The sequence below is a fragment of the Pungitius pungitius genome, chromosome 12 (genome assembly GCF_949316345.1).
Source record: "Pungitius pungitius chromosome 12, fPunPun2.1, whole genome shotgun sequence".
In the NCBI taxonomy this organism is placed as follows: Eukaryota; Metazoa; Chordata; class Actinopteri; order Perciformes; family Gasterosteidae; genus Pungitius; species Pungitius pungitius.
In genome coordinates this window covers 6,925,064-6,937,620 of record NC_084911.1, presented here as the reverse complement: position 1 = coordinate 6,937,620, position 12,557 = coordinate 6,925,064, and the positions used below count along the sequence as shown (strand labels likewise).

Sequence of the window (12,557 nt, the reverse complement as noted above, 5' to 3'; positions counted from 1 at the left end):
ACACACTTTGTGCCGCAGAGAGCCAGTGTGTAGGGATCCATAATCTGGGCTCACCTTAATGAGTAATTCCAGACAGAAACATATGTATAACACATGTATGTATGGCACCACAACAGGTAACCCAGGTTCAACATTACCATGCACTCAATTCCCTGTTCTGCGATTTCACATCAATAAATTGGTATTAAGAATATTCCGTGCTCCCGGTGTGTGCAGTTCTCTAATGGTGGCTTGTTGATGTATCCACATTGCTAAGTGCATGCAACCACCAAGCCCCGACACCAGCTGGAAGGGGCCGGGTGATGCCTTGGTGCGTTTGTTCAGGCATAAGGGAATGTTTTGGAAGTGTGTGTGTGTGTGTGTGTGTGTGTGTGTGTGTGTGTGTGTGTGTGGGTGCGCGTGTTTGTGTGTGAAGTATAAGAAGAATACATTTTCTAGTGGACGGAATTACATCAAAAGCCACCACTCCGCTCCGGGGGGAAAACAAGGATGGCTGTTACATTTGGCCTCAGACAAGAATCAGTTTCAAAGGTCTTTTTGACAGTGTTCTTTTGGGGTTTTTTTGAGAAATGCATGCGGGTGGTAGAACAATTTGCCACTTAGTGGGGCTTTTCTTCTTACCAAATGGAGAAAGAAAAATTGTGAAGACTGGTCTAGGAAAACAGAAAGCGTTAAGGAGGCCTGTTTGTTTGTTTGCCTTGTTTTGTGAGTGGTGTCTTTTTTAATCAACGTTAACAGATGACGAGTACGCTGCAGCTTTCAACAAGGTATTCGGTGTGCTCATCTCTATGTGTGTGTGTCCTGTTGTGCGTGTATGGGAAACACAGAGGACTCGGTGGAGGATCACCACTATTCCACCACACTGTCCTCTGCATGCACCACCATACAAATCTGGCGTTAGCCTGCTTGGTGGGGGGGGGGGCGGCGATCTGGAGCGAGTCAGCCCCGTGTGGTAGACCCCCAGAACCGTCTTACTGCAACTATTAATATAGTATACTCTAATAACCCGGCCTCAAACACCGGCACGACGGCGTGTCGCCCGTGGCTAGCGAGGCAGACGGATCAATAGGTCTGATCAGGCCTTTTTCATCAGCTCAAACAGAAGCACTTTGTCTCCCCAGCTCAGGCACGGACCTCGCGCAGCACCTTAAAGGCTTTTCCTGGCTGCACTGGCTGTGTGCAGCGTTGCGGCTGAGGCCTGTTTAATCTGGCCGCATTAAGGAACTATAAAGATAAATGAAGAGGGGCACAGAGCATAACTCATCCTGTCAGAGAAGGGGGGGTTTAAGGCTGGGAAACTTTGTGTTTTCTAAAGCAGTCCTTACCAGACTCCCCCTGCCCCACCGAGGGGCTTCTTTGTTTCGCACTCTCTCCTCCACCTACTTGCTGGCGTTTTTATTTTTTATTTTTGTGTACAATCTCTGCTGTGTTTCTGCTCCATCTGCTTTCTGTCTTTTCCCCTTTTCCTTCTCACTCCATCTCCCTCTCCCTCCCTCGTCTCTCTTGCCACCCTTTCACACCGATCTCGGGGTATGGAAGAGTTCATTTACACTTCCGCTCCTCTGCTGCGCATATTGCTCCTCTACCTCTTTGCCAGCCCATTTCAGTATGGAATAAAAGAGTGAGCTGCTTCTGCAATAACAACTTCTTTCATGTGCTTTTTTGGGAAGCTTTCCTGCTGACCTTCAAGGTCCCAATCACTGCAGAGGAAAAATGTAAATAGCTTGTTCTGAGTCATCATTTCCGGCGAATCGCTGAAATTGTTTTGTCTGTCTGCTCAGAGAAGTTACTGAAACTGAAGCTTTTCCTCTTACCATGTCTTCTCGTTGTTTTGCTTTCCAGTGGATGACGTTGCACCTTATTTTAAGATGGACCCTCCTCAAACCCAGGTCCACCTGGAGGGGAACCGCCTGGTCCTAACCTGCATGGCGGAGGGCAGCTGGCCCCTGGAATTCAAGTGGATCTACAATGGTAGCGAACTCACTCGCTTCTCCTTGGAATACCGGTGAGGGATACTAGCTCACCTCCTTATCTCTTCATTTATCATATATTATTAGCTCAGTACATGAGGACATTTTTGCGGCATTTAATTGTAACTAATAGCTCAATTGCTCATTTTTATTCATATTCGAGAGTAATTGCTATGGATTTATTCAAGACTGATTTGGCTGCATGTGTCCCCTGAGATGTAACATTTTGTGTTCAGGGGACTGTCAGATTCCTTCCGATTTGTATTTTGTGCTGGTTTTCACAAAAGCGGGTGCAGATAACTTATTGTTGTTGTTGTATGTTATTTTCTCTCCCTCTGTTTTTTTGAAACTATCATTGCAACAAAATCTATACAATGCATATTTCTTCATCAGATTGTGCAGTGTGGGTGGGCCACTTTGCTGCGTCTGCAGTATAATGCCGTTTCACTGACCACGGAGTTCTCCTGGGCACTTTTTTTATCACACTTACTGTATACTTATACAGCCTCGCATCACAATGCAGAGGAATTCTACTAACGACTAGTGTGGCAAAGAAAGATTCAGCATGTGCTAACAAGGCCTTTTTTGTGTGTCTGTATGTGTGTGTGTGTATCATGTCCACGTCCGTTTCGAGGTTGCAGTGAAAGTCCACAGTGAAAGTCAGTACCCATCTAATTCGAGCCCTTTTTCTTAACTCTCTGCCCAGAGTCCGCTGGGTCTCCCAGACATGGACCGACTCTCTCAGGTGGCGTTGTGTGATTGCTATCGCCGGCTGCACCCGGCACTGCCACACATCCCCTCAGCTGTATGTCTCTCGCATCCTCTCGCCTCTCTTCTTCCCCTCGTCTCCTTTTTAGTTGCCCGTCTTTCCTCGGTCTTTGGCTGTGCTCTCACGTGGCTTAGTGTCTGGGTCTGCTTTGCGGGGCCAGCCCTCTGCTTGTTATTCTTCACCAGCCCTGATCAAAGAGGAGGACTGGAATCCATTTAATCAGAACTGCCCCCCCCCCCTCTCCTCCCACCCACCCACCCTTACCCTGAATTGCAGTGCAGGGCCAACATGGTAGGTGCGGACTCCACACTTCTAAGTGGCTGTCGCAAACCAATTAAAGGGGACTCAGCTTCTGGGGTTATCCACGGAGCATTTCACACTCACACACACACACCATTTAACATGAATGCACGCTGGGGGAGGGACGGAGTTATGGGCGCCAAGGACTAACGGGTGAGAGTTGCACTTATGATTGGATTCAACTGACTGGCGATGCAGGATAACAATGGGGTTTTGTGAGGCCTGTCAGTCAGACGGAAACTCCTTTAGCTCCAACGATGCTCGTAAGACGGCGTTCTTTTTTTGCACATCCCCTCTTAATCGCACTTGGCCACTCTGTTACAGTCCTAATTTGGACCATCTATGGCGTCATGGCTAAGTAGAATTCCATTAAAGCTGTATTTCAGGTTCCCAATGAAACATACATTTACCATCTTGAGTGTGTGTGTGCTGGGAGGAGGAGGGGGGGGGGGGGGGTTAAAAGCACCAATACGTCTAACAAAATGTCTGTCTGCAATGATGCTGATGATGTCTAATGGCACGTTGGGTTATGTGTGCCCATTAGGTACCTGATCCCCTCCTTGGACCGGGCGCATGCAGGCCACTACCGCTGCATTGTGAGAAATCGAGTGGGCGCTATAATGCAGTGCAGCACCGAAGTGCAGGTTGCCTGTAAGTGCAGGTTTCTTACCCCATATCTTGACAGAGTACGGGGAGGACACCGTTTTTTTGTTAAAGGTTTGTCAGGCACCGTATGTGGATAAGTCACTCTGAGTAAAGGAGCTTAGCTTTTCAAAAAGGTACATAATGTGATAAGAATGACGCTTCTTCTTTTTCATCTTGCCGGCATGCATTTCAAAACACTTTTCCCTTTCTCGTATTAATTTTCCTCTCGGGCTCACATCCGTTGTCTCCTCTTCTTCTCTTTCAAACTGCCAGACATGGGTGGTTTTGTGGAGGAGGAAAGGTCTCAAACTGTATCCCAGGGTGAAGGTGCCCTCATGCAGGCCCCGCGGATACACAGCTTCCCCCGGCCGCAGATCACCTGGTTCAGAGACGGACGGAAAATTCCCTCCAGCGGGCGCATGTAAGTCAAACTCTGTCCGTTCGGGTTTGAGTGGCAGCGAGTGTGCGCGCGCGCGTGTGACTCCTTGTGTGTCTCCTTGTGTGTCTCCTTGTGTGTCTCGGCGCGCGCATAGGAGTGGTCGGTGAGCGCTTTGCTGCTGAATCAGAACATCTTTGCCTTCAGAGAACCCCAAGAAGTTCAATGCGGCTCACGGATTTTCTCCGATCCCCCCCCCCCCCCCCCCACACACACACACACACACACACAGACAGCCTGAGTGAAGTTGAGCTGAGCGGTTGATGAACGAATGTTGGCGCAGGCCGTGTTCATCATTGACTCACCTCTCAATGATAAAGCGGGTTATTATATCGCCCCTATTGACTTTGCAGCCGGAATGATTGAAGGGAAGAGAGAGTGCACGCAGCAGGGGAACCAATTAGACAAAATTGGACAAAAGGCCTCAATTGATGGCATGTTTGACTGACAGCTCTCACCCCTTGGTGGATTTTGGTGTGTGTATGTGCTCGTGTTAGGAATCTGTGTGAGGCGGCGTGTGCACAGTGGGAGTTTTACGGTTGACTGAATAACTGTGTGGGCTGAGCTTTGAACCTACATGTGTGTGCGAGGTGGGCTTTTCTTCCTCGGATAAATTCATGACCGTTCAGGTATACAATTTTCCTGAAGAGACACTGTGAAGGTAATGACCTGAGATTAATTTAGCCCTGCAGACAAACCAAGGCGGGCAAACGCCACCTCGCTGGAGCTGACGTGAAGACGTTTAGCCAGAGTTCCGTGCTCTCCCTCAGAGAGCGGATTGGTGCGTTTACCCTCCGCCTGCAGGGCCCCCCCAGACCCCACAGCACAAGGTGGGGGGGGGATCCTACGCTCTAGACCTGCTCCCGAAGCGGCTCCTGTGTGGCTGACTCTCATCAGAAGTGAAGCGGTGAAGCTTTGCACCGCTGTGACAATGAGAGCCGCTGACAGGACACCGTTGGCCGGCGTCGCGTCGGGCCGCGTTGATATTCAGCGGGGCGCGTCTGCGTGTTTGCGTAAGTGTCTGCTGGCGCGGCGAGAGCCGTGGCTCCTAATTGTCCAGGAGTGGGTCTGTTGATCCTGCGCCTATCGCACGGATCATGCTGGCAGATATGAAAGAGCCTAATCCGGCCGCGAGCTCTGCGTCAGCTCTCATTTAATGGGACCCTCTCGAACATCGGCCTCACCAACGCACAGCCATTCTCGAGGCACTAAAAGGATTTTTTTTTCAAGCCAGTTGCTGGTTTGTAGTTTTTACATTCATCCATCCACTTTCTTGTAGTCTGTGTTGCTTTTCATAATTCCTGTAAAAGTGAAATTAATGTGGGACAAATCAAAAATCTGACACTGCAGCCAAGACAAGCATAGCCTAATGCTAAGGCCGCTCATTGGTTTGAGTGATGAAGCTCATGTTGAAGCTGATGTGTACCAGATGCTGTCCGTCATCTTCTTACGCTGGGGCAGGTTGCACAAATATTTTGGCTTTGACTGTCGTTTAAATCTTACAACTCAACATGTAGACATCTCAGTTCATCAGTTGCACTAAGCTGTTACTTGTAAATACTACTAAAAATAACACCACGCATTCTGAACTATTCATCCAAAACACCTTTTGACGGAAGTGCTCGCAAAATAAACATTTTGTGTGGTTCTTTTCAGACATAATTTATGGTTAAGTGTGTGCGTGGGTTTGTGTGTTTTTATGGACTTTGAGAAACAGCTACTCTTTGGTGTAATGGTATGAGTGTCTGTGCTTGAACTGCATTCACCTCCGGAGCCCTTTGTGTCTTCAGAATGCCACGGTATCCAAAAATGTTAATATGGTATGTGTGTGTGTGTGTGTTTTTCTGTGCGTGTGCATGAATATTTACCCAGCGCCATCACCCTGGACAACACGCTGGTCATCCTGTCCACCGTGGCCCCCGATGCGGGACGTTACTACGCCCAGGCCGTCAATGATAAGAATGGGGAGAACAAAACCAGTCAGCCCATCACACTGGCAGTGGAGGGTAAGCACACACACACACGCGTGTGCACGTGCATCCACACACACACACACACACCTTCCGTCAACAGTCTTCCTCGTCCGCACAGGTGCTTGCTTAAACAGGTTGTTGCAAATTAAAAAAAAAAATTTAAAAAACGCTTCACTTCACTCATTATTTATCAGGTCAACACATATTTCAATTCTCGCAACAGGTGTCTGAGGCAGAAGACGTTAGGCACAGACAAAGCGCCCTCTGCTGGCCCGCTCCTCTCTGCCGTCATCACACCCTCCGCATACAACAGTTGCGCGTCGACCCGCAGTGAGTTGCGGTCACGAGGTGCACGTGAGGCGGAGCTCCCGCATTCGATGCGACGGGCCCCAGGCCCCAGGCCCCGCGAAAGTGGCGCCTCACAAAAAGCCGACTATTAGGAAAATGACACACGTTAAACACACACACACACACACACACACACATCGGGTTAGAAGGTCGTTCCTAAGAATGCTCACCACTTGAGATACGGCTCGGCGTTGCTCAGGCTCGCGAGGTTACGTCCTCCCACGTGTTCCCGCCTTGGCTCAATCAGAGCAAAGCTGCTGCAATCCTGCCACTTACTTTCATCTAGATAGAGAACGTCTCTCTCACCAGCAGCCACTGCAAGGAGCCACTAACTGGCTCTGGAGTGGATATTAGTGATTATGTTTCATACCACACCTGACACAGCCTTTGATAACAAACATCACTGGATCTCTTTAGGATTCACATTATTTTATCTAACTGGGGTCATATGAGGATTTTAACCTTCTGCCATGCTGAGCTGCACGTTTTTTAATACCAGCTTCTCGCTCACTCCGGCATCTGCTCATCACATTGTTAATACAGTGTTTACTATTCAGTGCTCAATACCCATGGCACAGCAATCTGTGGGGACCAGATATCCATGAATATCACTTATCTGACCTTGCATATCACACAACCGTAGTTTGCATCTGAAAGTCAATAAGCTCTTCTCGGCTGCATTTGTTTGTAATATTTAGCAGTTTTTGTGCCGGAAAGACAAAAATATGCAGCAGAGGGAGTGTGAAGTTCCTTGGGAGGCATATGAATGAGACAGAGCTGAGTCTAATTGTCAGCTTACTCCGAGTGGGCAAATGTTTTGCGTTTTATTTTACTTTTCAATGTGAAATTCACAACAGCTGACTCGGGACTGAGACAGATGGAAACAATATGGCGACGTTAGAATTTGCTATTCAGGTCACCGTGTTGTTCAATTTTCCCATTTAATTAGAAGATTACACACTTGAGGTAGTCTCAATGAGAGTTCATGAAATGCAATACACCAATGAGTCTCTGAAAATATAAGTTGTTTGACTAATGGATTCACATTTTTAATTTTGTCTTTGGCAAACATGGACAACATTCTCAGCCAACTATTGAGGAATTTATTTAAAGTGACCAAAGTGTTGATTTTGTATATTTACATTTGATAAATGCTTACGTGTCCACACGGCAACTGCAGTCAACTCAAATTACGCATGATTATTATCATTGTTATAATTATTGGCCGTATGTGCTGTTAATGCCAATACTAATGTCTTACTTTATTGTGTTCTCGCCCCTCCTTGGTAGAAGATTAAACATTACTGCTGATACAGTTATTCTTCTTCACTCTCCATCAATCACGTCTCCTCCTCCTCCTCCTCCTCCTCCTCCTCGTACTCTCTGTGTCTATTTCTTCGCCACTACAATACAATGGACCAGGAGCTCAGAGACCACAAGACCAACACCAATCGAAACATAATCCCACTAAAGTCTTAGGAAAAGAAAATTGCATAAATCACGCCTGTAATCTTTCATTTTAGCCTCTAACTTCCGACTCCAGTGATTTACATTTTTCCTTGTGTATCCTATCAACTGACTTTACTTTTTCTAACTCTTGACGAGCTGTTCTGCGCGGATTACGGGCCTTCAATAAGCCAATGAATAATAGTGTCAATAATGTTCTCAAAATCATGCTTGACATAGTATACTTCTGTCTGCTCAGGAAATCGAAAATGTCGGGGTTTTTTCAGTAAACATCATGTTTTATACAAGCTGCTTACGGATTATCTTTTCAATGTGTTCCGGAATGCTTTGAGGTCATTTCAAATATTTTCGTTTTGAAACGTATCTGCATTCTTTAAATGTGAAAGCAAAATGTCAACAGCAGGTAATTTGACATTCTAACTTTGTTCTTCTTTTCCTTCTTCTTTGTATGTGAAACACAGTCAACCGTTTCGGGAACAGCTGAAACAACTTTTAACATGAGCTGTTCTTTTGCTCTACTCAGGTCTATCCTTTACACTCCTTTAAAAATGCAAAGCTCAGTCGTCCAGTATGTGGCACAATCAATATGTTTTGCTTTCGGAGCCCCACAAAACAATGTAACTTTACATGGTTTATTGTGCCAAACTGTGTTTCTTTTTTATTATTCTAATGCAGTTTGAATTTATTTAAAACCATTCAGCTGGAATATCGACCAAAGTGAACAAATGGGGAGCGGGACAGCAATAACCCGACAGTGTTCATAGTGGAAGCTCTTGTCATTACGCTGCTAAAATTCCCTAATAAATGGGTCTTGAACCGGTGTGATTTACAACGCGCTGGCACAAAATAAGAGCAATGATAGTAAAAAAAAAGTTGACTAGGAGCCTTATTAACCTGGGCTAGCTCTGAAAAACACTCACCGCGCCGACACAAATGGAGCGAACACAAACCTGCGCGCACCCAGAACACACACCATAAATATCCTGTAAACGTGCGATCACTCAAACACATACAAGCGCAAGGGCCCGAAGCCGTACTCTGGGGAGGGGGAGAGGAGGAGAGGGGGGGGGGGTGGAAATGAGATCAGATTCAAAGAGAGATCACTGATTGAGGGCAGTGAATCGATGGTTGGCTGGAGGCGCCGTGAAACCCGTGAGTGATGGTGCTGCATTTAATCGCCTTTTGTGTTTGTCTCAATTATGCTACATAATGGCTTCTAACACCTGGGCTAACACTGTGCTTGGGAAAACGCTGTGTGCACTAGAAAGAGGATCTGGAGTAGAGCCGGAGGTGTTAATAGTCGGCGACAGCATGCCGGGCTTCTTGCGGGTGACAGTGACCGACGGCCTCCGCGCTCAGCTCTCTGCATCACACGGACGCACACGTTCAATCGCACATTTGCATACGGTTCATAGTTTTTTTTGTGTGTGTGTGTGTGTGTGTGTTTTCGATAGATGTTGGAGGAGCCGCGGACCCCATTGCCCCCTCCATCATCATCCCCCCCAAGAACACCAGCGTAACCATGGGGAGGAACGAAGCGGTCATGGAGTGCGTTGCTAATGCCAGGTACGTTGTAACAGCGCCACGAATGGATGCGGAGGAGAAGACACGTGAACGTACGCGCACACGTAGAGCGACACCCTCTATCAAAACGCCTCCTGTCACCTCCGCATTTTGTGATTCGAATGAAACTTGAAACCTTTTGTTTGAACATGGCAGAAAGCTGTTATATGTTTCTCCTTTTGTACCTCTTTATTCTTCTCTTTGATTTAAGGCTTCCTTCCCTCTGTTATGGGGCTATCTTGCGCAATCTCTGTCCTGGATTCAAACTATTATCTACTATTATCTCTGACTCAAAGACTTAATCAGGATGACAGATGCAACGCATTGCTCCATCAATGCGCCGTAGCCTTGAAACAGAATAAACATCTGTATTAAAAAACCCAAACTGCGCTCCGTATCTCTTGCTCTTTTTCATCTTTTTCTCTTCTCTTTCAGACCCCTTATCAAAATGAGTATTACTTGGAGGAAAAACGGGGCCGTGGTCAGTACAGGGATCCGAGATTTTGGCCGCAGATTGGTCATCAGTTTGCCCGCAGTCACCGATAGCGGCTTCTATGAGTGCGAAGCGTCCCTCCGCAGTAGCAGCTTCCCCCCAGTCACCGCTGGGGCATTCCTGCATGTTCTAGGTAAATAACCCACGGCTTTCATTTTAAACTTGCACAGAAAAACTGAGTCCAGACTGTCTAAATATTGCATCAGCATGTTGCGAGAATATTTTGTTGCCATTTTATACTTCAGTAATTGAGTCGATGCTTTTATCTAGAGGGTTGCGAATGTTAGCTCAACAGAGAAGGGTCAAGATAAAAAAGCATGGCTGATTTGTGAGTTGTTCTTAAGGGCTTTAATGCTGCAATGTTTGCTTCTTTTTCTTGTTTGAAACAGAATATCCTCTGCTCATAAAAGAGCCGCCAACTCACATCAGTGCAGAGATGGAGAAGGTGGTGGATATCCCGTGTCAGGCAAGAGGTCAGACCATGGTGTTTTGTTTATAAGTGCGCTATTGCATTTTGGGAAAGAGGAAAAATGTATGGAGGGACGAAAAAAATCAAGATAAGCGCCACGGTGACGGGGGAATGAAATAATCCTCTCCTCCCTCTGCAGGCACGCCGCAGCCAGACATAGTGTGGTACAAAGACGCGGTGCCCATCAGCCCGGTGAAGATCCCCAGGTACAGGGTGTTGGTAGGAGGCAGTCTGCAGATCAACGGCCTCCTGCCTGACGACACGGGGATGTTTCAGTGCTTCGCCCGCAATCTCGCAGGAGAGATCCAGACAAACACCTACCTGGCTGTTACCAGTATGTTCCCTTGAAAAGATTTCAAAGCTATCTGCACGGCTGCCGCTTAATTCCGCTCATCTTTCCCCCCTCAGCTCCCTCCCTCCCTCCTTTTTTTTTTTTATTCTTAAATCCGCTCCTCTGTTCTCGTCTCTAATCCTCTTTTCCCCCCCTCTCTGTTTTTTCCTCCTACACCCGTCTATCTATACATCTCCTCACATTGACAGGATTGTCTACTCGGATGCAACTATCGGCTATTTTTGAAATCGGAGAACAGTTTTAAGAGAGGCAGAGAAAATGGATGCGGGTTGTCAGGCCCTCAGAGCTGTCCCCGAGAACGAGACCTGACAGCCGCCGCTTTTGTCAAGTCCATTAAGCGCTCGGCCGGCGTCCGCTTTATTAGGCAGGAAGCTGTTTATGTCTCTCATTATCGCCTCTGTCTCACCAGAATCTCTTTCCTCTGTGCGCGACCCCTTACCCTGTCAGGTATTGCTCCCAACATCACCTCTGGCCCCTCCGACAGCGCCGTGATTGACAGCATGTCAGTCATTCTGCATTGTGAGACCTCGGGAGCGCCGCGGCCCGCCATTACCTGGCAGAAAGGTGGGTAGGCTAAAGGCAGGCGGGTTCTGAGGTGGGGTGTGCATTACGCCGCATGTGGATGAGGATAATGAACGTATGCATTTTCCTCTCGAACCTTTTACTTTTTGCGGTTTTCCTCCTCCAACAATCTCTCTTTCTCCCCGTTTGCCCTTTTTTGTCCGTCCGCCATCACCGTACCATCACTCCCTCGCACCTTTGCCTGCAGGTGAACGTGTCTTGGCCAGTGGCTCGGTCCAGCTGCCCAGGTTCACCCTGCTGGAGTCGGGCAGCCTGCTAATCAGTCCCTCTCACCTGTCTGACGCTGGTACCTACACCTGCATGGCCAGTAACTCCAGGGGCATTGATGAAGCGTCATCCGACCTAGTTGTCTGGGGTAAGCTTATCAGAAACGTTGCTCATATTTATATATGTGTCTGTTCTCATTTTCTAAACCTCCGCAGCAATGTAAAAATAAATAAAAAAGAAGCATCCTTCTTTTAATCCATGACTTATTTGCTTGTAGACGCGGTGAACACGTGGTTGCTGAAGGTCGTTGAGAGCATCGTCTAAAAATAAAGTCTAATGACTCATTTCGCGTAGTCTTTCTGTGCATAAATCCACGTATCATTCTATGAAAGCCTTCCCAGCTCCACCCGTTGGCGATGCGCTGTGATTCACCCGGCTTCAATCAGACATCGAGTGAAAGACGTCCAGCAAACAATCCGCTGTTCAAACACGGCCGCTGAATAACAAGCTGTGTGTGTGTGTGTGTGTGTGTGTCCCCAGCACGTACTCGCATCACTAAGCCACCGCAAGACCAAAGTGTCATCAAAGGGACCAAGGCCGTTCTGACCTGTGGTGTGACCCACGACCCGAGTGTCATCGTAAGGTAATGACGATGTTCACTTCTTTTGTCTCTTTTATCTTTTTTTTTTCAATCACATGCAATTGTTACAAACGTCAGAAATAACCCCCCGTTTGCTTTTGCCATGCCGTCCGAGCTTAGAAAACAAGCTTGTAAATGAATGCTGTACTTAATTAGTTTATGAAATCTGCGAGTGCTCTCCTAGTGTTTATCTACCCATAAGACCTCCTATGGGAAGACTTTGAAAGTCTTACAGTGTGATTTGGAATTAGTCCGTCACATCGCCCCATTCCTCGGTGTTTGATCATGATAGAGTGTGCGCACGTGCGCCCGTCTCCGAGGGAGTGAAGTGATGTCTGCGGGG

At 47.4% G+C, this 12,557-nt stretch overlaps 1 protein-coding gene across 4 annotated transcripts in view; it reads left to right on the top strand.

The window, feature by feature from the left end:
* The window catches only part of sdk2a (sidekick cell adhesion molecule 2a), a 72,017-nt gene that overhangs the window by 38,557 nt on the left and 20,903 nt on the right, over positions 1 to 12,557 (top strand). For all 4 annotated transcript variants that reach the window (XM_037476328.2, XM_037476326.2, XM_037476327.2 and 1 more), the window contains exons 2-12: positions 1,843 to 2,005; positions 3,584 to 3,690; positions 3,958 to 4,105; positions 5,993 to 6,126; positions 9,363 to 9,474; positions 9,907 to 10,097; positions 10,354 to 10,437; positions 10,573 to 10,767; positions 11,233 to 11,349; positions 11,555 to 11,722; positions 12,115 to 12,217. In XM_037476328.2, the coding sequence (XP_037332225.2) occupies positions 1,843 to 2,005; positions 3,584 to 3,690; positions 3,958 to 4,105; positions 5,993 to 6,126; positions 9,363 to 9,474; positions 9,907 to 10,097; positions 10,354 to 10,437; positions 10,573 to 10,767; positions 11,233 to 11,349; positions 11,555 to 11,722; positions 12,115 to 12,217 (1,522 nt within the window). The remainder of the gene's footprint in view (positions 1 to 1,842; positions 2,006 to 3,583; positions 3,691 to 3,957; positions 4,106 to 5,992; positions 6,127 to 9,362; positions 9,475 to 9,906; positions 10,098 to 10,353; positions 10,438 to 10,572; positions 10,768 to 11,232; positions 11,350 to 11,554; positions 11,723 to 12,114; positions 12,218 to 12,557) is intronic.